Raw genomic sequence first — 27,275 nt, 5'->3', positions numbered from 1 at the left:
ATACAAACCGACTCGTATAAGGTCGAAACACCTTTCCACTAGTACTATCGAAAAGTCTTTGTGAACTTTGGTATGGGTCTAATTATTGTTTAATCTTAAATAATTATATATATAGCTGATTGTTTTTTAGGTTGTAATTGAGAGTATGTTGCTCATGAGTATCATAACGGTAGCAATGGTTTTACTATCTGATGTGTTATTATAAGGTTGTTGCTACGAGAATCTGATTAAAGCAACAACTAAAAATGACATGAAATGACACTCTGTGTGAAATTGTGTACTGGAAATATAAATGACACTCTTTGTGAAATAAAATTTTACTTTCAAATCTTTAATTTATGAAACAGAAGAACTGTATAGTTGTTTTCTCTCTAAAATAGATTCTTAATATACATGTCAAAAGATTATGAAACACATGGCAAGAGATTGGTTTTTGTAGAAAACATACTTTATTAGATAAGATCTTAAATATATATTTTTCGTTTTGTTGTTTGTAGTTGAGAGTATGTTGCTCATGCGTATGATATGATGATGGAAGCAATGGTTTTATTATCCGATGTGTTATTAGAAGACAAAGTTGTTCCTAGGAAAATCTGATTAAAGAAAAAGAGACACAAACCGATTCTTATTAGGGTCTGATTAGTGAACTCGTTGGTTTGGGTCTAATGTTATTGGAATCAATCAACATCAGACGTAGACACTCTATTAGGTAACTGCATGTTGACAATGTCTTCTCTTGGAAGTGTCTCCACATGTTGTGAGTTTCTTGAGGAAAGAAGAGGAGTGGCTTCTTTGTTTTTCCGGAAGACTAGGTAACCTATGGAGGCTAAATAAATAGCAATGCCTGCGAACCCAAGAATTCCACAGAATATAACGAGGCCAAGCTTCATATGACTATGGATAAGTAGCTTGATGAAACTGCTTACTAGATAGTATATGTTGATCCCCATGATTAAACCACCAATGACCCAAGTCAAAGCTGTTATCTGTCAAGAAAGAGAACATTATGACATCAGAGATCGATGAGGGGTTTTCATATTTTTTCTTTGGATAAATGAAAATGTGTTTCTATAGTAGTAACATACCGCCTTTGGGTTGACGTGTGAACCCATCTTGGTTTTGCAGCTAGTAAATTTGAGGAGAGGAACCAGCGCGAATGGGAGCTCAAAAGACAAGATCATCTGTTTTAAGATTTATCATATTAGTGGATCTGATTTGGTGTAGTAAGTCATATATAAACATCATGATTAGAGATATAAATAATGTTGGTACCGAGGCAATGATGATTAACTTTCCGGCTCCAGCTGAACCGCCAATGAGAGCAACAATCAGACTCGGGATTATAGCTAAGCATCTTGTTAGTAAGTTTCTGAGCCATGGCTCGAGTCGTAGATCAAGAAAGCCCTGCATTACGTATTGTCCAGCATAAGTTCCGGTTATCGTCGAGCTCTGACCGGAAGCAAGAAGCGCGATCGCAAACAGCTTTGAGCTCCATTTCCCCACGACGTTCTGTTTGAAAACAGAGGAAGGAAAGTTACTTAAAATGTTCTGAAATATTATGGAAAGAAACAAAATTAAGCAGCAAGCCGCAAGCACTTCTTTACCCGTAGCAGAAACGATGCCTTGTTCAAGTCCAACTCCTCACAGTTAGCTCGATCTTCGGAGCTCAAGTTGGGGGCATTACAAACAGCACCACTTACTGATATTACAGAGACGTTTATGAGAAAGGCCACCATTAGAGCCAAGCCGCTTTCTATCAAGTAGAACCTGCAAGCTTCCTTGATTCCAGAAGCAGAACGAGGGATTTTTCTGGATAGAACCAAGGCCGAGTGGAGGAAAAGATTATGCCTGCGCAAAACGAAACGGTGTCAGAACATTTATCAAAAAGAAAAATCTGATGATGAATAGGGTGGCGAGAGAGTGAGGAGAGCTTACGGCATAACCATGGCTCCGAGCAAAGAGATAGCGAGACCAGTTGCGCCGTTTCCTTTAAGTTGAGGAACGAAGAGACCATGTAGGACTTCTCCAGGGTCTGGCTTTGAGTAATGGAGCTCAACGAAGAAGCATATAGCAATTGTGAACACAAGAAATGCAATCAAGAACTCCAACTTCCTCACCTGTGTAGATTCCAACCATAAGAGTTAACCACACACACAGCGAAAAGGACCATGGAATGAAAATGATCTGCCAAAAGAGTCAAAACTAATACCCCGTATTTTTGAAGAGCAAGAAGAATCAGCGTACTCAAGCCAGTCAGGAGAACACCGATCCACACCGGTATGCTAAAGAGCATGTTCAGAGCAAAAGCTGTTCCAATCACTGTATTTATAAAAAGGAAACCATTTATATGAGAATATTAGTATAAACATAAAGATTAGAGAAAAAGTAGAAAGATTTCACACTAAAAGAGTAAAGAACCTTCAGGTATGTCACAAGCTACAACTGCAATTTCTGCAACGACCCATAACAGAAAGTTTGGAACTTTGGAGTACTCAGCTCTACATTGCTCAGCTAAATGTTTTCCTATGAGATCATGTATTTAGGTGGAATTTAGAAAAACTGGGTCATCAAAAAAAAAAAAAAAAAAAAGAGTAAACTTATTGTGGTTGAAAGACTTAAACCTGTAACAACACCAAGATTAGCAGCCAGAGATTGAATCACCAAAGCCGCACACGAAGCCACCAATATGATCCAAAGTAACTGTTTTTTTTTTTACAAAGAAATCAAGAATGTTCATATCGAAAAGTAACTAACAGGTAAAAGTAAAAAAAAAAAATTACAGAGAGTAGGAACGCACCTCATACTTGTATTGTGCTCCAGATTGCAGATCAGTCTCAACTGCAAACACAAGAAGAAGAACAAAGCATTAATAACCTAAAACTTACCAAAAAAAAAAAAAAAAGAAGGTGAGAACTTACAATTTCCAGGGTCAATATATGCGATTGAAACGAGAAAACCAGGGCCTAAGTAAGCAAAAAAATTCTTCCAGCTCTTCTTCTGCATTCACAAATAAAACAAATCTCATATTATTTTTGAAACCAATGAGATACCAAGAAAAATCAAGATTCTCTGTTTTAATTTTAATAGTCTGATATGTTGACTCTGACAGCGATTTCTTGACTCAGAAACTGCTACTTAGTTTGATTAATTACTACAGTACTTAATAATCAAGCGAGTTTTTTTTCCAAGGTAAAACAAAATTAAGATTTAATCAAGGGTTTAAGCGAAATCCATTAAACAGATTTTATTCATAAGCTAAAATCTTGAGATTATAAATTCATCAACAAGAAAGAAAAAAAAAACAAACCTCAGAGACGATAATCTGATTGGAATCAGAGTTCTCGATGAGTGGAGAGTTGGAGAAGCTTCTGTTACCGCCGGGACTCGAAATGAATTGAGACCGTCCAGATTCTGTAGCCGCCATAGCCGTCCGTCTCTCTTCCTAATCTCTCTCTCTCTCTTTAGTTAGCATAAATAAACTACAACAATAACCATATATATATATATAAGGGATGCGGTTTTTTGGGGAGAAGATAGCTATAGACTCTATAGGTGGATTTTAATTATACAGCATGTTAATTTAATTGTAACCGAGAAAAAAGGGTTTTTTTTAATGTTATTAAAAAAATAAATAAAAAGGATCCTTTGTACGTACCTCGGAATCTCAGTAGAAAAAAACAAAAAAAACAGAGAGTAAAAGAAGCGTAGTAGCAGGAGAACGAAAAAGTGAGAGAGATCTCAGAAAAAGCAAGTTCAAAGGTTGTGACAAGACGATGAAGTGTGTTCTGTTGGGTCCTCAAAGTACATTTAAAGCCTTTTTTTTTTTTTGTCTTAAGTGTTCTTTCTTTCTCGATTTTTTTCTTTTTTTATTTATCAAAGATATGCATATGATCCAATCCGATAAAAGAGATGTAGGACAAATAAAAAATTTCGTAGAATATTCCAAGTTTAAAACTCGTGGGAAATTTTTTCCAGCAAATAGTAAATATAAACCAAATCGAACCGGATATTATTGTTGATATAGCCGATTAAGCTCTTTAATTAATAGATTAATTTATAATAATAAAATGAACGTAAAAAGATTATGATACTACTGGGCAAACTAGCTAGTAGTAATAAACAAAAGAGGATGTTGAAAAGTAGGAAAGGAACAAATTGATGAGGGGTGTGGGTCCAAAGAGTGTGTAAGTGACGATTGGATTGGATCTGAGCAACTCGATCGAGGGGTGGGGTCCTATTCACTTTCAGTGTTTTCGTAGATTCTCTGTAAATGTTTAATTGGGCGGCTTTCTCTTTGGTCCCTAATCAAAACAACACCATTCTTGTTTCTATTCTTATCGAGATACATCAAAGAAAGATTCGGTTGAAGCATGGATTTGGTAAAATAGTACAGTTCTACTTTCAGTTATCCATACCTCTTTCTGCAGTGTTCGTTTAAACTCATTGAGCAAATTAAAATTACTAGGATTTTGTAGCTTTGTTGCCAAAATTTATCTTGATTGCCGAACCATATTTTTAATAAATAACTATCCCTTTTTTGGTTGGGGGGGGGGGGGGGGCATATTTCTTAACAAATTATGTATAAATTTAGGTATTTGTAAAATTACTTATAAATTTATTGATATTAGCTTACTATTTTCAGTTTTTTTGGCTTTGTTTCAAAAAAATATTAATAATAAACGAGGAGGAGACATCATAATTGATACTAGGTTTTTACTAAATTATAAATTATTGTATTTAAAAAATAATATTTAATATATTTAGTTTTCAAATTCGCAATTAATTAACTTTTATCTAATTAATTTCTAATTTTGTTTAGAATGTTTTTTTTTCTTCTTATGTTTTATACAATTTAGAACCTAATTACATTATATTTGTTATTAGATAGAATATAAAATTTTAAAATACTTAATTTTGTTTTCCACATGTCTATATGGTATGCTAGTGTATTTTTTTATGTGGATACAATTTTTTTTTTTTTGGAATATTAAGAAGTATGTTTAATATTTTATAGTTCATGTACTAAATAAATTATGAGTTAATTTTCCAAACTGGACTATAAATCTATAGTATATGAAATAAACTAATAGTTTTAGTGTTGGTTCTATAATCCAAACCCCCCATGCTAGGCGGATCACGCAACATGTTTAAAGATTTTTACTCTGCAAAAACTCATTATACGAAACCCATGAAAGTAAAATATAATATGTGAAGCTAAAAGTCACTTTTTATCAAATCAATTTTTCAAATTTTTATCAAGTAAAAAACAATACTTGGATTCACGGGTTTACTTTCATGAAAATACTTCTCGGGGTGAACTTCTTCATTCACCTCCTTATAAAATAAGGAAATAAAATTTTTATACATTTGCAATTATGTTTGTTACCTTTTAAAACACTTAGTTTTTATTTAAAAAATTGAATATAAGTAAAGTTGATTTGTTTATTAAATTAATTATTTAATGTTAATGACATACTTGTAAATAAATTATAACTTCAGGATTTATAATGTCTCAAAAAAATGTATATATATAGATGTATATTGTCGTGGTTCTATGTAGTATGCGGATCAAGAGAAAATTTTATAAATTTTTTCCGCTACTTGATTGTTATTATTTTAACTTACTCAAAACATGTAGTATAGAAAAAACTGGTTGATTGACAAAATAATCACGTTTCATCCACACATGCAAAATGCCTTTTCTCGGCTTCCCATTCAAAACAAATGTCTACACAAAAACTGTAGATGCCTTAATTAATTTCGAGCTACGGATTTAGTTTGTTACGAAATCTGACTTTTTCACACATTGAACAATGATTAGATTTAGGCGAGCTAAGAATTACCACCATAGGTTCTTTCGTCTCGTTGATAAGTGATTAGAGTAGGTTTAAAAAGAATAAGAAAAATTAGAGTAGCTTTTACGTAAAAATGATAAAGAACCGGAATCTCTATATATATTTTGGAAACGGAAGGAATACTGTTGTTTTGTTTTTCCCACTGTTTCTTTAGTTGACTAAGATGCTTTAATACCTTTAGCCGTACGATCGAAAAGATATGAGCCATTGATTTCATGCAATTAATATATATCCCAAAAACGGAAGCATCAGTTTTGAGAGAATATGCCAAATGTTTAGTTAATTTGACCCCCACAATCTACGGCCATCGTTTATCAAGCAGAATAGAAAAGCAGCTTCTTTGATTGCATCAAATTATTAAGATTGCACAGCTAAAGTCTTCTACTACAGTTTCGAAATCGAAAGTGAATAAAATAAGGAACTGTTTAGCAGTCAAGATAAAACTAGCTGACACAATTGTGTATTTTTCGCTATATAATTTATGTCAAGTTGACTTACTTTACGTACATATACAACGTTCTTATCTATATTAATTGTAGTCCATTGAATTTCTATTTAGAGAATCTACCGGTGCAGGGATATATGAAATGATCGCGACAAATCAGTAATATAATATATGTCTAAGAAACCGTTTTTGGAGAATCTACGAGTGCAGGGTTATATGAAATGATTGCGTCAGTTTGTTATAAATTATTATGCATAGGTTATTTACTTATATAGGTGTGACAATGTATACCCTACCAATATATATTTCTTAATCATTTAAGTTATCTGATAAATGAATCAAGTAATCGAGGATTTAATAAGTTTGTTGGTTTCGTTCGGTTATTATTTTTGTCAACGGAAAAATTTGACTCTGTGAGAAATATGGAGCTGGGAGTCCATTAAATTAGTCGACCATGTGTATCCGTTAATATCTCGAGTCCATGAAATCAGTCGACGATGTACATAGAGATATTGTATGTGCTTACTACTCTTTTAGGACTTTTAAATTTTGGGCTTTATATGAAATACGAGAGGTTTAATGGGTTTAGTTCAAATAGCTAATAAATGAATTATGGGCTTTACATATTGAGAAGATAACCCCCGTGACCCACACACGCTCTATCCTTATTTTAGTCACCCAGTACCCCAATTTTGAAAAGATTGAGGAGTTGTGCAATAGTTAGACCAAGATTTAGTCGAAAACCATGAAACGATAGAAAGCAAAAGGAGAAAAACATGTGTATTAAAAAATATCCACAACATATTGCTGACTGCTGAGAATTAGAAAGAGAGGGCAATTGTTTTCGTACACCAAGAAAAACATATATAAATTTAAATTAGAATTGAAGCCAAGCCTAGAAAGCATAATTAGGAACTCTTTCTTTATGAGAAAATTAAAGTGTGGATTTATAAGAATTAGATACATGTTCTTGACTGGTATATCGGTAATGTTACACAAATCTATTAAAATTAGGTTTATTATGGGTTCCAACATAAAACTAAGGGACGATGCTATAACAAAGCAATGAATGAAATATCGACCCCTCGCGTCGACTAAAAAGACGAAGTTTCACACACTACACCATAGTTGTCATTTAGATGGTTTATATAATTTTATTTTCTGTGATTTAAGTTCAATCTCTTTTTTGTTAAAGGATTTAAGTTCAATCTCCAATTTAAAACACGTGGAATTATATATATTCGTCAAAGTTTACACTTTAATTACTGCATCAGTGGAGAGAGAAAAAATGTTGATAGGAATAGTAGTATGAAACTACGTATAATAGTAATTTATTAGATGCACGTTCGTGCACTGACTTATCTTTTAGACTATTACAATGAATTCATCAGGAGAATAATTTTAGTCACTACAAAACCGAATTGTGCATGCACAATCCTTTTTTGTTTTTGGTCGGCCATCTACCAAGACTACCATAAAGAAAAAATAGTTCTTTTCAACAAAACAAAACAGACAAGTGACAAACAAAACGTAAAGCCAAATCGAAACCATCGGACTAAGTTCAATGCATCTCTCTCTAATGGACCTACTGCTTAACTAACCAAGAATACTAATAAATTTCAGCAATTTTTTTAAACAAATTTATGTCGACCAAAAAAAAGAGTCGAACTTTTAATGTCCACGAATAGTATTATACAAACTGAAAAACTTTGAATATTATAAGTATACCGTTATTTTATTACAATATTCAAAAGTTACATTGTAATTATAATCACACGATATTGATTTTGTAAAAGAAGAAAAAAATACTGAATGAGAGTTAACAGTTATTTTAAAACGAATGAAAGTATGAAACATAATGTAAAATTGTAAAATATCGATATTATATGCTTAGTTAACAAGTGAAAGTTATAAAGACTTCGTATTTTTATACAAGAAGTGGATATGTATGTATGTAACTCAAGGTCGAGCAAGTGTGAATTGGTTCTATCGATAAAATATTCTTCATAAACTCCGGTCTAATCAAAAACGTACGGATATTATACCTTTTTGTTTCCTCCATCGATCATAGTATACCTTAAAATTATACTCCATCGGATGAGGATGTTTAGGAAAAGAAAAGAAAGAAAAAAACTTAAAAAGAGAGAGAAATAGATTTAGATATTATGACCGGAAGAAGACAGCCACCACGACAAAGAAGTAAACCAAAACCACTCGTGCGTTCGTGAGTGTGTGTATTTCCGCGTCAACGTGGTCAACGGTCAAAGAGGTCAAAGTCTTAAAAATACAGGAAAGGATGAATTGTGCTTTCTTTCGCTATGGCTTACTACTAACTACCACTACTTGGCCTTGTGTCTCTCTTAATGTTGATTTTTTCTTTTTTTGTCCACTTGTATTTTTTCATTTTCATGACTTCATCATCCGTGACGTCTAATTATTCCATCACCGACCTACAATTTCGATTTTCTTTATTTTTCGTCGGCAAGTCTTTTAGTTTTTGTCTGGACATCCATTCCCAAACAGGCAAACATGCATCGTGTTTGACGATGAATTCAATGTTTGATTATAAAAACTTACAAGTTACGAGTTTTTGTCTTTTGCAGGATATTAACAATGATGGTTTGTGACCAAATTGTTCGTTGAGTGTTATAAGAACCAACCTACATTTCAGTCTCTTTCTTTTTGAATGAAGGAAGAAAAAAACTACTATAAGTAGCCCTACTTTTCTACGAGTGTACTAGTCAGTAGAGAATGATCAAGTTACCTTCTAAATATCGAAACTTAATCTACTTAACATGGTTGTAATTAGTACTAGTATATAACGTTTGTTTTTGTTAATGATGTATATTACCTTTCGATAGGGTTTTATAGACTATATTTAGACTTCTGCATACAACCAGATTTTATTAAAGTTATTTAAACAAAATAGATTGAATTAAAAAAATTCCACTAGTGTGTGTAAGTTGGCACTTCTATAATGAATGGTTTCGACAATGTAAGTTTTATACGCAGCTAGTACGATTCTCCATAAATACAATTCAATCAGAAAGAATGGAGATCAAGATAAGACGAACATACTGATCAAGCTCTACGAAGGAAAAAGAAGAAGAGTACGGTGATTATGATGATGAGATTTTAATCAAATTCTATTATTCACAATTTCTGCACTAGACAATGTATATATACATGAAAACATAGCTGGTACAATCCCGGTTTGTGTTAAACTAACTTCTATAATAATATATGTCAGATATTATATAGGCTCGATGGTAAAATGAGATGTGAAAAGAATAAATGATACATAATGTAATATGCATGAGAAAGTCCAAAATGATTGGCACATGAAGATTCCATATCTAGGTCAGTCAAGGTACGATTTCAGATAATGGATTGAGGGTATATGCGTTTTTCTGTTATCTCCAAACCTAATAATCTGTATAACATTTTGACATTCTCTTTAACGGTTTAATTGCAAAATAAGTGGAAAGAAGAAGTAGGAAACTGAGATTTGATAAATTTCGTCAGCCAAAATTGTCAAGTAGATTATGTAATCCCGAGCAGGCTTGACTTTAAAGAAAATATGAATACGTATGCTGCTGATCCAAAACCAAATAATTAAATTGATTTAGTAAAAAGTAATCGTAGTAACAAATTATCATCCAATATTATAGTGTGATGATTTATATGCTACAAGCCTACAACCTTTTCCGAATTTTTTTTTATAAGTTATTAGGGATCACAAACATGGATCAACTTAACTATGATAACAAATGGTATAAATCTAGCTAGTAAAATGCTTCAGTTTAGTATAATTGTAATTGTTTGCCCAAAAAAAAAAGTATAAGTGTAATTAAACATAATGTTTTTAAAAATGTGTAATTAAACATAGGATCTCATCAAATAGTATTTCTTCCTCAATATTTTATATTATTGTTTTTGTAATTGGTGTTATTAAAATAAAGCCAAATTAACGAGGGAAGAATGGAATTAAGATTTGATAAAGTTCCTCACCACAGGACTGTCAATTTGTCTAGTGGTTTTTGAAAAGCCGTGTGGGCCTGACTTTGACCGAAACAAGGAGGCACACGTATACTTACTTAATAATTTGGAAATACTCATCTTATTACTTTAACTGAAGAATCTCTCGTTACGTTAGAAGAACATTATAAACCACGTTCCGCACACTCTATTATACTAGTATTAGTCTATATTACCTACTAGTTGTCATTTTCTTTGAAACGTGCACTAAACCATGCATTAAACTTTCTAATTAAGCACGCATTTTACTACATTTCATTATTATTATACATATAACCACCAATCATTTTATTTTATCCCACATGTCGTTTGTAGTCCTTACTTTATGCATTAAGTTGTCTAAAAAGCGTTAATCTAAGTTTAGGCCGGCTATATACTGTAAAGAAAGGAAATTCATATAATAATAACTAACATATTAAAGCAAACGTGGAAAAGAGTCATGTTATTATTATATTTAGTAGACAACCACAACCTGATCACAAACCAAATGTTTTGTTTCATAAAGAAGAATGTCAACCTACTACTATCTAAAATAAAAATCAAGAAAAAGAGTTGCATCACATATGTATATATCGAGTAAACAAAAAAAAGAAGTAATTGGTTAACTATAAGAGATTGGACCAAATACGTGTGTGCATAAGGTGGACCCTAGAGAGACGAGTTGAGAGTCATTGTAATGAGTCATTACTAATGACTAAAAGTAAAAGGACAAAAAAATGATAAGACCATTAGTTTATTGCATGAAAATGAAAAGCACATGCTCCTCTCCTTTCTCTCTTTCCACCTTGTTTCCTCTCTGAACACTCCATTATATATAGAATCAAAATCTTTCATTCTTCCACAATCCCATAAGAGAAAGAAAAAAAAAAGAGAAGAAGAATCCAAGATCGACTCTAACTACTCTAATCTTTCTTCCTCGACTTACGGAACTCTCTCACATATATATCCACAAGAACCAGATCGAAGTTTCATCCTAGCTACTTCCTACATAACATAATATACATGGATCAGTACTCATCATCATCTTTGGTCGATACTTCTTTAGATCTCACTATCGGCGTTACTCGTATGCGAGTTGAAGAAGATCCACCGGTATGCTTCTATATATCGTATTCTTCATTAATAAGACATCCATGGACATTTTTAGTATATATATATATATATATATATATATATATATTTATACTTTTTTTGGTTGGTTTCGAAAATTTAATATACCAACTCAAATATCTAAAAAAATCCACTTGTATATCTATTTTCATACACACGTTTGTTTGAGATATAATTGGTATATAAATGCATAATTTTAGCAATTTGTTTTTTTTGTTAATAATTCATGTGGTGGGTTCTTGAAATTTAATTGGAACGGTATATCATAAATTATATGAACTTATCATCGTATGTCTAAAATTTGGTTACTACCGTCATGCAATTATATAACAAATGATAGCAGACAAGTGCTTTGGTGGAAGAATTAAACCGAGTGAGTGCTGAGAACAAGAAGCTCTCGGAGATGCTAACTTTGATGTGTGACAACTACAACGTCTTGAGGAAGCAACTCGTGGAATATGAAAACAAGAGCAACATGACGGAGAGAGACCAAACCAGTCCTCCCAAGAAACGCAAATCTCCGACCAGAGATGACGCATTCAGTTCGGCGGTTATCGGTGGAGCGTCGGAAAGTAGCTCAACGGATCAAGATGAGTATCTGTGTAAAAAGCAGAGAGAAGAGACTGTTGTAAAGGAGAAAGTCTCAAGGGTCTATTACAAGACCGAAGCTTCTGACACTACCCTTGTAAGCTTACATGAAAACTTGGTATCTCTCTCTATCTTTAGAAACTTTTAACTTATATGGTTTATTGATATTATTGTTTCTTGTAGGTTGTGAAAGATGGGTATCAATGGAGGAAATATGGACAGAAGGTGACTAGAGACAATCCATCTCCAAGAGCTTACTTCAAGTGTGCTTGTGCTCCAATCTGTTCAGTCAAAAAGAAGGTACTGATAAAGAAAGAGACTAAAATTATGAATGGGAATATGTAACACGTACAAATTGGTAGACTTTGTAATCTGATTCTGATTCTATGTTTGTTTCTCTTCAGGTTCAGAGAAGCGTGGAGGATCAATCAGTGTTGGTTGCGACTTATGAGGGTGAACATAACCATCCAATGCCATCGCAGATAGATTCCAACAATAACTTAAACCGCTACATCTCTGTTGGTGGTTCTCCTACAGAACCTGCTGCCGCCAACAGAAGTAGTAGCTTGACTGCGGCGGTGACTACAGTAGATCTGATTGAATCCAAGAAAGTGACAAGCCCAACATCAAGAATCGATTTTCCAGAAGTTCAGAAACTTTTGGTAGAGCAAATGGCTTCTTCCTTGACAAAAGATCCTAACTTTACAGCAGCTTTAGCCGCAGCTGTTACCGGAAGATTGTATCAACAGAATCAAACCAAGAAATAGTTTAGTTTCAAACTCCGTTGGTGTTAATAGATTGAAAAATTTTCATGAGAAAGAGAGAGAGTAGATTATAATCCATTGATACTGAAAATGTAACATGTAATCCTTTTCATACAATCTCCAATACATTCGGCTTAGAAACTCCTCCTAGCTTGACAACAAAAACATCTGTACAAATGCAAACACAGCATTCTAAGCAGTACATTGTTAAACTATGCTCTCTTGGATTTTCTTTAATTACCAGTCTCGTCCTTTGTTATGCAATCATGGTGTCTGAAGCAGCAAGTGAGATGGTCGTTTGTGAGACCAGCTGTTTGCATGAACGAGTAAATAACCGTTGGACTGACACTGCGAAAGCCTCTGCGAACAAGGTCTTTGCTTATCAGTTCGGCTTTGGAAGTCTTCACAGGGACTTGGCGTGGGTACCGGAATTGGCTCTGAGTAGGTTTCTGGTTAACGAAGTTCCAAATGTACTTGTCAAATGATCCAAATTCAACTATTATCTGGATTTGAGAAGAAAAAAAAAAACAATAACAGTAAGAGAAAGAGGTAATTTTGTTAAGAAACACAGAAACAATGATCAGGCTTATAAAATGATAAAATACCTTGCGAACTTGGTTTGCGTTCTCGAGGATAGACCGTAGCTTTTGCTCTGATAGTAACGTGGTGGTAGAAATGTCAGGGGATGTTATATTTTTATTAGTTAGTTCAGATATCGCAACTGGATCAAAGTCCATGAAAACTTCCCTGTTTATATATAGCAAAAGCATTTTGAGAATCGACCTCATAAGTAGTCTGAAGATATAACACCACAATAGCTTTGGTTTCTCGGTTACCTGAATAATTGTCTTTTGGAAAGTATGTCTTTCCAAGAGAGTTCAGCAAGAGCACCAGACAGGCTTAATAACTCGAAAAGTTTCCTGCAAACAATTTTAACGAAAATCACAAAGAGCATCTCCCAAAACAGTAAAACTATGTCGGTATAGAGAGAAACCATCACATACTTATCATCATGGACAGGAACTCCCCATTCTTCATCATGGAAAGCAATGTAACATTGGTCTTTTACAAGAAACAAAAACAAAAACAAATTTACCCGGTCAGTCGTACCAAAGGAAAAGACTCAAGCCAAGACAAAGCTAAAAGCTTAAAGACTTAGCCTATCCCATCAACAAAATAAACTGATCTCTACAAATCTCTGTGGTTGTTGTTCAATAGAGATATGATCTACCTAATCACAAAGCATACTCAAAGTTCTGTGCCCTACGTTCAAAAACTAACTCCCAAAGAAAGAGAACACAAATCATTTCAACTCTACTTAAAACTCAGAATCGAGACTGACTCTTCAATTGCTTAAAGACAATCATCAATTGAAGATGTTGGCTACATACAGTAACTGATACGCGGAGAATCGTATTCCAGAAAGATATTGAATTGATGAATCAGGAGGAGAGATTGAAAAGGATGGTTACCAGATTTGGGAGTGATCCAAGCGCATCTTTTACGACCATCAGAGAAGCAATCACCACAAGGCTTCTCATCTCTCTCCTCAGTAAGATTCCTTCTCAGTGAAGAAGAAGAGACAGACCCATTTCGGCGGCGCAAAGCCCTCTTCCCGCTAGAAGTAGAAGCCATGCTCAACGGCGACGACTCGCAAGAAGACGACGCGTCAGAAGAATACGAAGCGGACATCGAGATACCATTCCGTCTCAGAATTGAAGGGCTTAGTAGAGGCGAGCATTGCGGCGTCTTCTTCGTCGGACTTGGAGACGACGACGCTGTAAAGGTTGGGTTTTTTTTAGTTTTGTCAGCCACTTGCTTCTTCACCGGCTTTGACAACGGTTTCTGCTGGGGCTTGTTACCGGCGGGACCAAGAACTGATCGGAATTCTCCTCGGTCGGATGAATCCACAGAACGAACTCGCGGTGGAGCTGACATTGACCTAAAAGTCTCCGATTGCCCTTTTTCAACCACCAGAATGGTTTAAACGCTGGATCACAAAAACCCAAAAGAAGTGCAATTCCCTAAATAAAAATCTGAAACCAGTTCCAAGAGATTGATTACTACACCAATTTCGATAAAAACTAGAAATAAAGGAGGAGGAGGAGCTGCTGCTGCATTTAAGCAAAACTAAACTTAAATGAAGTCTTTCACCTAAAAAAGTTTTCCCCCAATTCTTCTAGCGAAATCAAGACAGAGCCCCAACTTGTTTATCTCACTACTACTACTAGAGGATCACGGGAATGAGTAAGTTTTTACTACTACATTCATAAGAAAGTGAAAGGGAGACAAACACACAAAAGATTTAGTTTTTTTTTTTTTTTTTTTTCTGACTTCGGAGAAGCAAAGATAAAGGGGATGACTTTTCCGATCGAGAACGAAAGGAATCGAATTGAAGGAGGAGGAGAAGGTAAGAGGAGTACGACGGAAGAGAAGTTGTCATTAACCAATCACTCTTTCACACGTCATCGTTTGGTTTCTCCGCTTTATTAGGTTACCCTGTTTGCCCGACCCGAAAACATACGGGTCGAATCTTCTGTTGTTGTTAGGCTGCACCTAATTTAGTCTAGTCTAGTAATAATGTAAGTGTGTTTCAACTTTCAATTTCAATAGATCGCGGATCCAAACAATGGGTCTTAAAATAAAGTCTACTCTTTCAAAAACCCGATGAAGCCAAAAATAAAATAAAATAGGTTTGAGATCTATAAACTAAAAAAGAAAAAAAAAAGAGTTGGTTGCTTATAATGATCATTGATTAGTATAGAGACAGATTAGGAATTGTTTTTGTCTTGTATCAATCCACCATGCCAAAGACAAATAAAAAAGGCCGTCGAAAGAATAAACAAAAACTTCTTCTTTCGTTCGTTCGTACTCGAGTGTCTCCCGACATTTCGTATCTTTTTTATATATACATACTAATATATTTCTTCTAGTTTTTGAATTATTCCCTGTATTTTGTATTTATTTCAGATGCTTCCTACACATCGAAATTATAACGAAATTGCTCCTTCAAGTTCTGTTAATCATATAAATGTTGCCTTCAGTTTTTGTTTATTACATATGTGTATCCACTGTCGCATATGCAAAAGAGACGAATTGTGTGTAATTTGTTGCCTCACAGATGGATGGTAAACTGACAGATTATTATCAACATTAGAGGCTGGCTCCTAATTTAAAAGGGAAGGTTATCATTGCTTATCTCATAGTTGCGCTTGGTTCAACAATTCTATAGATTACCAAAAACAGGGAGAAAAGGAAGGAAGAGTGTAAAATCAGTTTGCTTACAAAACAGAGAAGACAGACTCATAAAAAAGAAATCAAACTAGACCTGAGTTTGGGAGTTGAGCTTCTTTTCTAACTAGTGGATTATTATGGTGAGACGGATTTGGCGCGAGCATTTGGATCCTCCTTTGATTCCAGAAACATCATGAAAACGTAACCGAGAGACCAGAGGAGAATGTATTGGAATGGAACCCAAGAGAGGCATGCCACTAGAGACATGACACTCCCAACATACTGCGGGTCTCTAATAACACCAAATGGGAACTCTGTCACCCAAGGTATGCTCTTCCCGAATCGAACACCGTAATATGTTCCAGCTTCACCTAACAGTTGATATACCCTGCAAAAGATTGTGATCTTTTTTAAGTTAACAAAACTTGACAAGAAGGAGAGCTCAGTAACAGACCATACAACAAAGTGCCCTAATATATCAAACATCAACTTCGCCTAGCTGTCAAAGATGTGACCTTTTAAGTATAACTTTACAAGCCTAAACCAGATTCGATGGTTGAAAGTTGAAAAAAGACAAAACTTTAACAACAAGTAAAGATTAGACCGCGGAGAAGTGAGGCATTACACAATGGGGAATCAAGCTAACTAATGGGGTTGGGGTTGACTAAAAGATTCCTAATTTCATCGATCTAACGCATTCGATTTCTACTAAGCAAAGAGAGTAATTGAAGATTGTACCTGAAGTTGAGAAACTGGCCAAAGGCCATTAGGGGCCAGAAGTAGAGCGGAGGCGGCCAGGAGAGAGAAGCAACGGAGAAGAGAGAGAGGAGTTGGGCAGCTTTGAGGACGTGAGATACACGCGCCATCATCGTCGATGGGTCTCTTCCTCGGCCGCAGAGATTGACCCATGACTGAGGATTCGTCCATAGCCACCAGTAGAACGGAAATGGCAACAGAACTCCGATCCCGGCCACTATCCCCATTTCTTCGCCGTACGTTTGTTTCGTTTCCGACAAAATCTGAGTCTCGTTGCTTGAACTTGAAAACAACTCATCATATTGGGTGGGTCTCTTAATAGGCCTCACTATCTGTTTTGGCCCAATTCATTGTCACAGTGTGAGGCCTATTTAGAGACTGTGAAACAGTGAAAGTTTCTTGGTAAAATAGTAATATTCTTGTGGACATTCTTTAGGCATAGCATAAAATAATGAATAAGATTGTTAATCTAATAATAAAAGTTTGGTTAAATAAATAAATATTGAGAGTTAATCAGAAGAAGTTCCACGTTTTTAACTAACTTCTGAACAAAAGCTTTCCCTATTCTTCTTATTGCGGAATTCCTCTTATTGCATATTAAAAGTTGGTTAGAAAAAAACAAAAAACACTGCGGTGGTTAAATATAAGATGTGAACAAAAGACTTTATCAGACTTGGAAATATAGTGAAGGTTTATCTTGGCCAGAAGAGGCGTGTGATATGGTAGAAAATCTATAGACATATTCATTTACTATATCGTATATAATAATATGAGAATATATGTTTTGCTTTTACAAAATTCGAATTCAATACCATTTTTAAAATAAAATTTAAAGAAAAAGTAGACGATTTATTCCAAGATTCAGTTAATTAGGTGTTGCAAAAATAAGAAATTTCCCTTTGTTGACACTTGTATCAACCCCAATTCATCCTTCCTTTCACATAATTTATATTCTCAAAATTAAACTAATCCCCCTTCCTACAAATCAGATTTATTAAGTTTTCTTTGAAGTATGAATGATCATAGCACTAATCCATAGCTAACTTTTGAATATGATTTGTTGAGCAGGAACTTAGGCATAGGAACGAAATTGGTGCGAGGACTTGAAGAATGGTTCAAGCAACAAGGCGCAACCTACGCGTACATGGCGACTGATTATACCAACGAGCCTTCCATTAACTTGTTCACCAAGAAATGTTCCTATGTCAAATTCCGTACACCGACATTGCTGGTCCAGCCGGTTCACGCCCATACCAAACCGATCGGTTCAGATATCACAATCCTTCGATTAACTCCCGAAACCGCCGAATCAATCTACACTCGAATCTTCAAAGACTCAGAATTCTTCCCTCGTGACATCGATGCAATTTTAACCAGCCGTAACAGCTTAGGAACGTTTATAGCCGTGCCAAATGAAAAACACGGTACCAAATCAAACCGCGAAGCTAATTTTGCGATATTAAGCGTTTGGAGCACCAAAGATGTATTCAGGCTGCAACTGAAAGGCGTCTCTCGGTTAACTCACGCGGTTTGCTCCGGTTTGAGATTTCTCGATTCTTGTATGCCATGGATGAAATTACCTTCGTTCCCTAACGTGTTCGACAAGTTTTGGGTTTATTTCATGTATGTCATGCACATGGAAGGCAAAGACGGTCCACGGCCCATGAAAAGTTTATGCTATTTTGTCCACAACATTGGGAGATACGACGGAGGATGTGGAGCTCTAGCGGCAGAGCTTAGCCCATCAGACGCGGTGGCTTTGGCCGTACCTCATTGGAAACGGCTTTAATGGGCCCAAGATCTCTGGTGTCTCAAGAAACTCTCCGGTGAACCTGAACCGTCCGATTGGACTAACTCGACATCTTCTTCTTCTTCTTCCTCCGTGATTTTTGTTGATCCTCGTGATATCTAATCAATGCTCCAAAAATATTTAACTTTATTGTACATAAAGATGATTATAAAAAAAAAAAAGAAAAAAACATTTATGTGACCCTTCTTTACATGTTTAAGACTGCTCTGAAGTTTTAGGTATAAGAGAATAATAGTGTAAGTACTTATCTGAATTCCTCTGTATCAAGGAGGCAGCTATGATCGGATCATAAATCCGCTTCCAAAACACCTGCAAGACGAAGAAACTTACTTAGGGAACAAAACAAAAGAAATTCTGAGACGCTTTAGGAAGAAGACTAACAGAAGGGAGAGAGGGACACATGAAACTCAACTGATATCATCAATTATACTAACCTGACAGTCGGCTTAGACCCATCATTGTTGCAGTTTTCATACTTCAAGTAATCAATTCCCTGAAATTTGATCCCAAGTATTGTTACTCACTGTCTGCAAACGTATTGGCATCATGCTCCTCATGGCCTAAAGAACCTGGCATGGTTTTGCTGCAAGTGTATACATGCAAGTAAAATACCTATAAGGACAAAAATGTGTATGCATGTTAGCACCAGGAAAAGTGTAAAATTCATTCCTCGAACCACTGAAGTTCTGCAGTTTACCTGGCATCTGAGTAAATCCCGAGCCTAAACTGCCCTTGCTGTGAATATAAACCGCAAGCGCTATAATACCAGAAGGGAAAGTTGACTTCTTTCGCACCAGACTTCCCTGGAAAACACATTTGACGAAGATAACATCCAGCAAAACTGCAGAACAAGTAAGGAATCACAAACAAGTGTTTAATACCATGTTGTCACGAGCAATTTCAGCCCAGCAATCATCTGAGGAACAAAATCGAGATTTCAGTAGTGTGAAGAACAGTATAAACTCATAAATCAAATAAAACTGTTATATCATATTACCATGGCGTCATCAAACTTAAGCAGAGTAATAACCAAAAGATGCTCCACAATGGCATAAAGATGGTATTTTGTAGAAACCTGAAGAAACAAAATGATAACATGTTAGGATGTTAAGACATGGAAATCTCAAGATCATTTTATGGAACCAAAACGTGGTCACTTACTTGGGAATCTTGGTTACTGCTCAATGCTCATCTAAGGGGAGCAAGTCCAACTCCAAAGGGAACTCGACACATGTTTGGGTATCTTCTTTATAGTATGTAACAACATTAGAAAAGAGAAAAACGTACTCAGTTGTTGTTCGAAGTAGCTCATAAACCATGTCTGACAAAAGAGCACATACTGATTATTAAAAAAATCACAAACAAATGAGAATGAAATGAACATATGAAGAAAGGTTACTGGCGAGTTACCTGTTACTGCTGTATGAGGTTTATCCTCCATTCAGTATTTTCCAATAACCATGTTGGCTCCATAAGCAATCTGCAAATTGAAAACATCATCAGAATACTTAAAAAACCATAATTCACAAGACATATCTTAAGATAAAGTTTCAATCAAAGATCTGAAGTATGCTCTGCACCTCAAAACAAATAATTGGTTGCCAAAATCAGACTGATACCTGCAAAGACAAAACAAATCACAGTTATGTTACAAAAAAATGAGAATGAAATGAAAAGATGAATAATGGTTACTGTTGAGTTACCTGTGAGACATTTGGCAAGTTGTGTAGCTATAAGTGGACTTGCCAACACAAGCTGTTCCGCAAACAGGTATGACAAGAGGCACTTGAGAAAAGATGATCGAACAAGACAAAAACATATGAAGCGAATTACTTTGTCATCATGTTATAATAATTAATGTACTGAGTCTTCCCCAATAACCACGTCGGTCCATAAGCAAGCTGCAGACTGAAATCATCATTAGAATACTAAAAAAAACATAATTCACAAGACATATCTTAAGATAAAATTTCAATCAAAAATCTGAAGTATGCTCTGCACCTTAAAACAAATGATTGGTTGCCAAAATCAGACAAAAAAGATCCATCAAATAAAACCATCACCAGCCGATCAGTGATGGAATGACTACGAGAGTGTCAAAAAGAAGAGAGAACGTACCTTTGGGAAGACTTGGTCTAAGAACTTCAAGGCAAAACTAGAATTCCAAACAGCAGAACCACGAACAATGATGTCAGCCTGTGGATATGCAATCAAAACACACACATAAAGGTACAAAATTTATGAAGATAATGAATTCACAAAGAAAGAGAGTTTGAGTTTAATATTATGCAGCATATTTTAAAACATGTGCAAAGAGATTCTAATCATCCACCAACAGACAAGCTTAAGGGCTAATTTTTACATAAATCAACTTACCATAGGATCTGGTGATCGCGCGCAATAATGTGGTGACACTAGGACAACATGAACAAAACAACACCATTATCAATTCCACTTCGTATCATGTCCATACAACAATAAAATTCCCAGTTAAGCAAATTGCAAATTGTTTTTAAATTCAATATGAAGAGAAACACTGATCATTATGAAATCTCAAAGCTACACAAGGAACAAATAATAACACAAAATCAGACATAAGTGAAGGATGATACGAAATAAACCTGGAGTGGAGGTGTTCTTCTTCTTCTTCTTGGACGTTCGCTCATGGAATGGTGTCATTCATGGAAATTAGTTGTACATGGTCTCTACCTTGCTTGAATGATGATGATCTCCTTTATCTAATTCACAAAATAATTAAACCTTAAAATTGTAATTCAAACCAATGATGATGTAAACATCCGCCAAAGGATGTACACATCACAGGATATTCTCGCAATCGTTCTTCAGAGGCCTCCTGTGGGATATGAAACAAAAGAACCGTGAGAACAGATGAATAGCCCTAGAAAAGAGAAAATAACGAAAGCCAAGATAAAGAGGAGAACTCACGAACCAGCTGTTTTCCTAGTAAACTGATAAAAAGGAAGAAGTTGTCAAGTATCAGTTAAGATATATTACTTGTACAGACGCACAGATGCAATAGTTAAGGGAGTAAAGTAAAATACACAAAGAAGGACAAGAGAACAAACAAACAAACCTTGGATAGTGGACGAAATCTCCTTCAAGATAGGGGCCATTGCTTGGCTGGCTCTTGAACCTGCACGAGAGAGAGAACAAAATCATCAGGTGAAAGTCAATGAAGAAGAGAGATAACAAACCATGACCGAGTAATTGGACCATAGATAGATACTCTAGAACAAACCGTGGCTTTGAGTTCGAAGCTCCAAGAATTCTAATTCTCCTACAGAAACATATTAAAACAAAAATCTCAGTCGCATTAATTATGATCTAAATTGTAACAAAAACCCGACAGTGTAACGTAACGCTCACCTGTTAAGGTAGATGGTGGCAGATAAAAATAAGGGAGTAAATGTAAAAATTACACAAAGAAGCACAAGAGAACACAACAAACAAATCTTGGATCGTGGCAGAATCTCCTTCAAGATAGGGGACATTGCTTGGCTGGCTCAGAACCTGAGAGAGAGAACAAATTGAAAAACGTGAGAAGCCAGAATCTGTCGTTTTGTAAGGTAAAAGTAATTATAGCCAAAGGGCATGATGCAAAATATGATAAGATCAAACTATAGACACATAATAATACTCAAAACCTAAATTGCAAATTATATCTCGTCATGATCACAATTACCAAATTATTTAATCAGATGCTATATAGTTACACAAGATGGTGGCAGATAAAAATAAGGGAGTAAATTTAAAAATTACCTGCATTGTCTCCATAAAATCTACAGGAGGCAAACATCTCGACCTGCATTTCAGTATTTAAACTCCTCAGATCCGATACAATAATGCTGGAAGTTTGTATATAAAGTTAAAAGATATATATAGTAAGAGCAAAACACAACTTACCTTCTCTTTTGATAGACTGTGGGAACAGCAGTAGAAGCACTCACCTCCAAAACCCGACAAAGTGGACCACCATTAAGCAACCTTTTCATGCAAGCTAGGCCATTCAAAGTCCCATCCTGTATTGCATCAAAACAGAGAATGCGTAAGATCCACGAGAGTTGATTTCTTTGTCATCTATAAAAAGAGATGAATGCATCTAAGAGCTATATTTTTTTACCTCCGCACCAGCAGCGAGCACAGATCCGTTCGGATTGAACGCAAGAGACAACTGTTTTCCTCCAACATCTTTTTAACTCTTTAAATATATTCATCTGACTCTTATTATCCTCTCGTGGGCTCTCCTGGCAAATGCATAAGATCTGCTGCACAACACTTAAGTAGGTCAAGCAATGACTCAGATAAGAAGAAGAAAAAAAACGTTACCACTTGCAGGTTGTCCCGTGAGAGTGAGAGTTGCTGTCATGTGGACAGAGCAAGGTCCTCCGATCCACACTTGCAAAACGACACTGGCTTGCACCATATCTCTAATTCATCAAAGGTTCAGAGAGTTAGAAGACAACAGAGTTATATAAAATATAATGAAATAATCTAACATGTGGTGAATGTTACTTACACAGATGGTGAAGCAGGAGGATTACGAAGAACACGAACTTGTTGAGGTATGTTATGAGACTTTCCAATTTTCTTCAAAACCATCTCGGATCTGCTTCTGCACAATTTAAGAATTTAGAAGAAACGTCAGATAGATAGAAAGAGAGCTCCTACCTAGTCTTAGCTAAGAAGTTGAATATCACAAAAATTTGTATACCTTGGTCGGAGTTGAAGATGAGATTAGTTGTGGAGAGAAACGCCAATGGTCACAACAACAATAAGGTCCAAGAGATTACCTGAAGATGTAGCGCAGAGAAGACAAAAATGATTATCAAAGTTCAAGACCATCACCAACCGATCAACGCATCCTCCTCCACAATCTAAAATATATATAACAGAGCGAAGAAAAGTTAAAAATCGCATGAACATAATATATAAAAAAAGGCCTTGAACGATTCAAATTAAGAAACCAAACCCCTAGAAGAAAAATCAACATGAATTAGAGTGACAACGATCAGTCAAATCCATCACCGATCAATCGTAGCATTCTCCACAAATCTAAACCAACAAAACAAAAACGGCAAGTTGTAATTAGAAAAAAACCACCGAACCAGAGATGGGTTTAAATTAGAAGAAGGAACCTGTGAGAACGTGCCTGAAGACATAGCAGCATGGAGAAGATTACGCCATGATCAGATCATAATTGGGTTCCAAAACACCTGCAAAAACAAAGAAAGAAACGTATGGAACAGAACAAAAAACGAAAGTAAAAGATGTATTAAGAGGAAGAAACAAAAACCCACCGCAAGACGTAGGCACATAGAAGAAGCGTTTCCATCAAAGCCTGTCAAAGAGGCTTCAGGTTCTTGATGCTGCCTGGGATATAACAAAGGGAGACTGTCAAACAGGCCACAGGGAGTAACGACAGATCAAAGGAATCCTTCAAGATATAATGAGACATGACAGCAAGAAGAACATCATCTGGAAAACACAAGAAACAGAGGAGCAATAACTAGCCAAAATTAAATGAAACAACCGATAAGGCCAAAAAGGTGTATAGATGTAAGGTAACCTGAAAGTTGAACTCAGAAACCTTGGTTCCTCGTGATCTGCATCAAAGAGAGAAAGAAGGGTTTTTGCTTATATAGAAAGAAATTAAGAAAAAGAGGTTAAGAGGAAGAACACTACCTGACTACAAGAGTGTCAAAAGAAGAGAGTGTACCTTTGGGAGACTTGGTCTAAGGCACAAACTTTATCATATCAGTCCCCCAGGTGCCTCCACGATCTGCATCAAAGAGAGATATAGATTTATTAACAAGACATTGAATAGAAATAATAGTTAAAAAGGGACAAATTTTAAGAACAAACTCGTGTAGGGAATAATATGTGGATCATCGATCTCTCATCTGAATGTCATGTACACAGCAAGAACGTCATCTGGGAATAAACACAAGAAACAGAGGAGCAACAATTAGCCAATATTAAATTAAAGAAAAAAAACATATAGGCAAAAAAGGAAGAACACTACCTGAAGATGTAGCGCAGAGAAGACAACAATCCATGAAAACCATCACCCACCGAGCAACGCATCCTCCACAATCTACAATAACAGATGCAAGAGTTAAAAAAAAAATCAGATGAAACATAATAATAAGATCAAAAGTATAGACTTCGAGAAAAGATGATCGAACAAGACAAAAACCTGTCGCATGTCCGTGTTACTTTGTCATCAAGTTAAACATGATAAGACAGAAGGGCGAGCCGTGGCATACACATCTTAATCGCGTACATAGGAATTAAGAATTTATGAAAATTAAAGCCATAGTAATGCGTGAAAATTCAGAATCTGGGGTCGGGAGCGATGATGATCGGATCATAAATTCGATATCAAAACAGTACCTGCAAAAGACGAAGAAGAAACTTACTTAGTTAGTAAGGGAAGGCCAAATAAAAAAGATATGAGAAGCGTTAAAAAGAATTATAACAAAGCGAAGAAGAGGTTAAAAATCGCAAGGCATGTGTACAATTGAGAGAGACCACCAAACCCTAGGGTAAAAGCGACGATCGGATCATAAATTCGTTACCAAAAAAACCTGCAAAAGACGAAGAAACAAAAAATATCAGAGAAGCGTTAAGAAGAAGGAACAATAACAGAGTAAAGAGACATAAAAATCTGAAGCAATGCAATTGAGATTTAAGACCTGAGAGAGAGACCAAACCGAACCCTAGATAGAAGAGTGAAGCATTATTTATAGATCAATGACGGTGCAGATTAAATCATTCCTAAGTCAAACATCTTTCACTCGATTATTTCCTTTTTTCCCTTTTTAACGTTTCTATTTCCTATTTCTATTTTTCAGTCTATTTACTTATGACGGTCACGATTTCATCATCTGAATTTTTCAACGCTCCAGATTAAATAGTTCCTTAGTCAAACAATCTTCGACTCCTTTATTCCCTTTTTCCTATTTTATTTATGTTTCGATATCCTCTTTCTTATTTTCCTTTTTTAACCCTAAATTTTATAGTATTAATGATTCATGAAGCAAAATACTAGTAACACTACGAGAAGAAGCCCAAGTACAACATTCAAAAAGACAGCCCAAACAACTACGAAACCCAAGAAAATAATAAGCTCTAGAATAATGATAAGTTTGTGGGACACGCGTAAACCCCACAATCTCTACACCGCTGCTTTTAAGACTCAAAAAGTCCGGTGAATCGGACAACGTTACCCCTGAACAGAACCACCGATCAAACCTACGTCCTGTTTTCTCACCAAACAATCATCAATCTTAAAAGTCAAATATTGAATCATTCATCCTTGAACAAAAAAAAAAGCAGCGTAGACAATTCTAATCAGCACATGAACTGAGCTTTTTAACCAAACCTTAGGTAAGGCTGAGAAGGTGGGTTCGTCGCCAAATCAGTCATCAGAGAAGGTCAAGTCCGCGAGGAGTAGTCGCCTTCGATCGCTGTATCTCCTCCCACCGCGGGATCGGGATCTTCGTCGTTTTCGGACTTCACGTTCGCTGACCCGGAGGAGCCGCCGCAGAAGTATCCGTCGTACGAGATCGATTGGGATTAGATTCTAGCTTAGAGGGGCAAAATAGGAATTTCAGCCTCTTTCAATGGAGTTTTTGTGAAATTTGCATGACTGGCCCTTTTATTAGAAAGTAATTAATTATGGTTTAGGACTTAAAAATTTCGTATTTGTTAATATTTTCGGTATTATTATGGTTGTTGTTATAAGAAGAAAAACAAAAGTAACTCGGTCGAATTTACGAAGAGCACTATCAATCGTGTCTCCTTCACCAATTTCGAAAAAGAAAAAAAAAATTTATGATTATAATGGTTCAAATAGAACTTCTGTAACTCTCTGTAAGGGCAATTCACGACAAAAAAGACAGTGGTGAATGGGAGATTCTTTTTTACTCTGACTAATTCTCTCTTTATTATTTTTTTTTTTTGAACAACGAAGATTTTGAAAATCTGAGTGCACATGACATTTGTTGGTCCACAGAGACGCCCACTTACGACTTTAGCACATCATAAAGAATGGGACATCCCATAGAGTTATTTTTGTTTCCATACGAACTTGACATTTATATTTGTCGTAACAATACCAGAATCGTTTATGGATCTTTCTATACCATAATACTCGCAAGTTTTTGTCGACATCCCTTGAACCATACCAAAAAAAAATCCATTGCAATCTTTGAGATTCGTGTACGTTTTGCCAAACAGCTATAATGTCTTTTTCAACCGCAAGAGTGTGAATCAAAAGCAATGCTCTTCTTATGCTTAAGTATTAGTTTAATGTATGCAAACTGCAAAAAGGGGGTGGGTGGGATGTGTGCATATTAAAGATATGGGGCAAAAGTACAAAATCTATAATTTATGCATAACTCCCGAAGCAGTCAAAGCGGATCTTGAACACTTCGCCACTCAACTCGTTAACTAACTAAATTTCTTCTCTTTTCTTCTTGAATCTCGTTAACAAACTAACTAATACCTTCACTGAGCTGAGTTACCCTAATTATCCGAATATTCAATCCATATCTTAACTTAGCAAGTAAACGACGACTAGGACAAAATAAAAGAGAGTACAATTAACAAAAAAAGAAAAGAAAAGAAAGTCTAATCTTAACATTACTATG

General features: G+C 35.5%; 5 protein-coding genes and 1 pseudogene across 57 annotated transcripts; 2 read left to right on the top strand and 4 right to left on the bottom strand.

The window, feature by feature from the left end:
• Window positions 1-526: 526 nt before the first annotated feature.
• Window positions 527-3,883, bottom strand: LOC104705088 (metal transporter Nramp1). Of its 2 annotated transcripts, XM_087459826.1 has the most exons (13): window positions 3,656-3,883; window positions 3,308-3,479; window positions 2,919-2,997; window positions 2,798-2,838; window positions 2,622-2,700; window positions 2,419-2,523; window positions 2,210-2,319; window positions 1,936-2,117; window positions 1,605-1,848; window positions 1,273-1,509; window positions 1,086-1,181; window positions 927-986; window positions 527-844 (listed from the first exon to the last, which is right to left on the bottom strand). In XM_087459826.1, the coding sequence occupies exons 2-13, from the start codon at window positions 3,422-3,424 to the stop codon at window positions 827-829; spliced, it is 1,368 nt and encodes a 455-aa protein (XP_087315952.1). In that variant the 5' UTR covers window positions 3,425-3,479; window positions 3,656-3,883; the 3' UTR covers window positions 527-826. The 2 variants fall into 2 exon arrangements, with proteins under 2 accessions (XP_087315952.1, XP_087315951.1); XM_087459825.1 differs by having other exon boundaries at window positions 527-986.
• A 7,237-nt stretch (window positions 3,884-11,120) lies between these two features.
• On the top strand, window positions 11,121-12,941 carry LOC104703347 (putative WRKY transcription factor 40). 2 transcript variants are annotated; one of them, XM_019228012.2, is made up of 4 exons: window positions 11,121-11,430; window positions 11,789-12,133; window positions 12,220-12,336; window positions 12,441-12,941. In XM_019228012.2, the coding sequence occupies exons 1-4, from the start codon at window positions 11,341-11,343 to the stop codon at window positions 12,801-12,803; spliced, it is 915 nt and encodes a 304-aa protein (XP_019083557.1). In that variant the 5' UTR covers window positions 11,121-11,340; the 3' UTR covers window positions 12,804-12,941. The 2 variants fall into 2 exon arrangements, with proteins under 2 accessions (XP_019083557.1, XP_010417656.1); XM_010419354.3 differs by having other exon boundaries at window positions 11,178-11,430; window positions 11,792-12,133.
• Window positions 12,860-15,440, bottom strand: LOC104703348 (uncharacterized). 2 transcript variants are annotated; one of them, XM_087459766.1, is made up of 6 exons: window positions 14,955-15,252; window positions 14,273-14,836; window positions 13,805-13,862; window positions 13,637-13,720; window positions 13,406-13,547; window positions 12,860-13,303 (listed from the first exon to the last, which is right to left on the bottom strand). In XM_087459766.1, the coding sequence occupies exons 2-6, from the start codon at window positions 14,736-14,738 to the stop codon at window positions 13,034-13,036; spliced, it is 1,020 nt and encodes a 339-aa protein (XP_087315892.1). In that variant the 5' UTR covers window positions 14,739-14,836; window positions 14,955-15,252; the 3' UTR covers window positions 12,860-13,033. The 2 variants fall into 2 exon arrangements, with proteins under 2 accessions (XP_087315892.1, XP_010417657.1); XM_010419355.3 differs by having other exon boundaries at window positions 14,273-15,440.
• A 528-nt stretch (window positions 15,441-15,968) lies between these two features.
• Window positions 15,969-17,207, bottom strand: LOC104703346 (phosphatidyl-N-methylethanolamine N-methyltransferase). The gene is made up of 2 exons (XM_010419353.2): window positions 16,773-17,207; window positions 15,969-16,422 (listed from the first exon to the last, which is right to left on the bottom strand). Exons 1-2 carry the CDS (start codon window positions 17,015-17,017, stop codon window positions 16,170-16,172), a joined length of 498 nt encoding a protein of 165 aa, XP_010417655.1. The 5' UTR covers window positions 17,018-17,207; the 3' UTR covers window positions 15,969-16,169.
• Window positions 17,208-17,241: 34 nt separating this feature from the next.
• On the top strand, window positions 17,242-18,702 carry LOC104703344 (putative N-acetyltransferase HLS1-like pseudogene; annotated as a pseudogene).
• Window positions 17,619-26,468, bottom strand: LOC104703345 (uncharacterized). 50 transcript variants are annotated; one of them, XM_087459813.1, is made up of 32 exons: window positions 26,006-26,468; window positions 25,140-25,208; window positions 24,818-25,014; window positions 24,644-24,715; window positions 24,484-24,552; window positions 24,338-24,400; window positions 24,188-24,224; window positions 23,919-23,991; window positions 23,757-23,834; window positions 23,591-23,673; window positions 23,333-23,495; window positions 23,138-23,233; window positions 22,948-23,048; window positions 22,742-22,865; window positions 22,525-22,640; window positions 22,381-22,423; window positions 21,988-22,131; window positions 21,860-21,898; window positions 21,695-21,754; window positions 21,551-21,569; window positions 21,222-21,454; window positions 20,977-21,014; window positions 20,719-20,796; window positions 20,304-20,501; window positions 20,181-20,219; window positions 20,011-20,080; window positions 19,762-19,921; window positions 19,598-19,675; window positions 19,482-19,516; window positions 19,298-19,403; window positions 19,035-19,093; window positions 17,619-18,909 (listed from the first exon to the last, which is right to left on the bottom strand). In XM_087459813.1, exons 17-21 carry the CDS (start codon window positions 22,110-22,112, stop codon window positions 21,362-21,364), a joined length of 336 nt encoding a protein of 111 aa, XP_087315939.1. In that variant the 5' UTR covers window positions 22,113-22,131; window positions 22,381-22,423; window positions 22,525-22,640; window positions 22,742-22,865; window positions 22,948-23,048; window positions 23,138-23,233; window positions 23,333-23,495; window positions 23,591-23,673; window positions 23,757-23,834; window positions 23,919-23,991; window positions 24,188-24,224; window positions 24,338-24,400; window positions 24,484-24,552; window positions 24,644-24,715; window positions 24,818-25,014; window positions 25,140-25,208; window positions 26,006-26,468; the 3' UTR covers window positions 17,619-18,909; window positions 19,035-19,093; window positions 19,298-19,403; window positions 19,482-19,516; window positions 19,598-19,675; window positions 19,762-19,921; window positions 20,011-20,080; window positions 20,181-20,219; window positions 20,304-20,501; window positions 20,719-20,796; window positions 20,977-21,014; window positions 21,222-21,361. The 50 variants fall into 50 exon arrangements, with proteins under 50 accessions (XP_087315939.1, XP_087315902.1, XP_087315910.1 ...); XM_087459776.1 differs by having other exon boundaries at window positions 19,035-19,212; window positions 21,848-21,898; window positions 22,742-22,883; window positions 23,771-23,834; window positions 26,006-26,437; XM_087459784.1 differs by having other exon boundaries at window positions 21,848-21,898; window positions 22,742-22,883; window positions 23,771-23,834; window positions 26,006-26,437.
• Window positions 26,469-27,275: the final 807 nt, after the last annotated feature.

The sequence above is a fragment of the Camelina sativa genome, chromosome 7 (assembly GCF_030686135.1).
Source record: "Camelina sativa cultivar CO46 ecotype springtype chromosome 7, ASM3068613v1".
In the NCBI taxonomy this organism is placed as follows: domain Eukaryota; kingdom Viridiplantae; phylum Streptophyta; class Magnoliopsida; order Brassicales; family Brassicaceae; genus Camelina; species Camelina sativa.
Note: the sequence above shows the minus strand (reverse complement) of the source record. Positions and strands in the feature narration are given on the sequence as shown.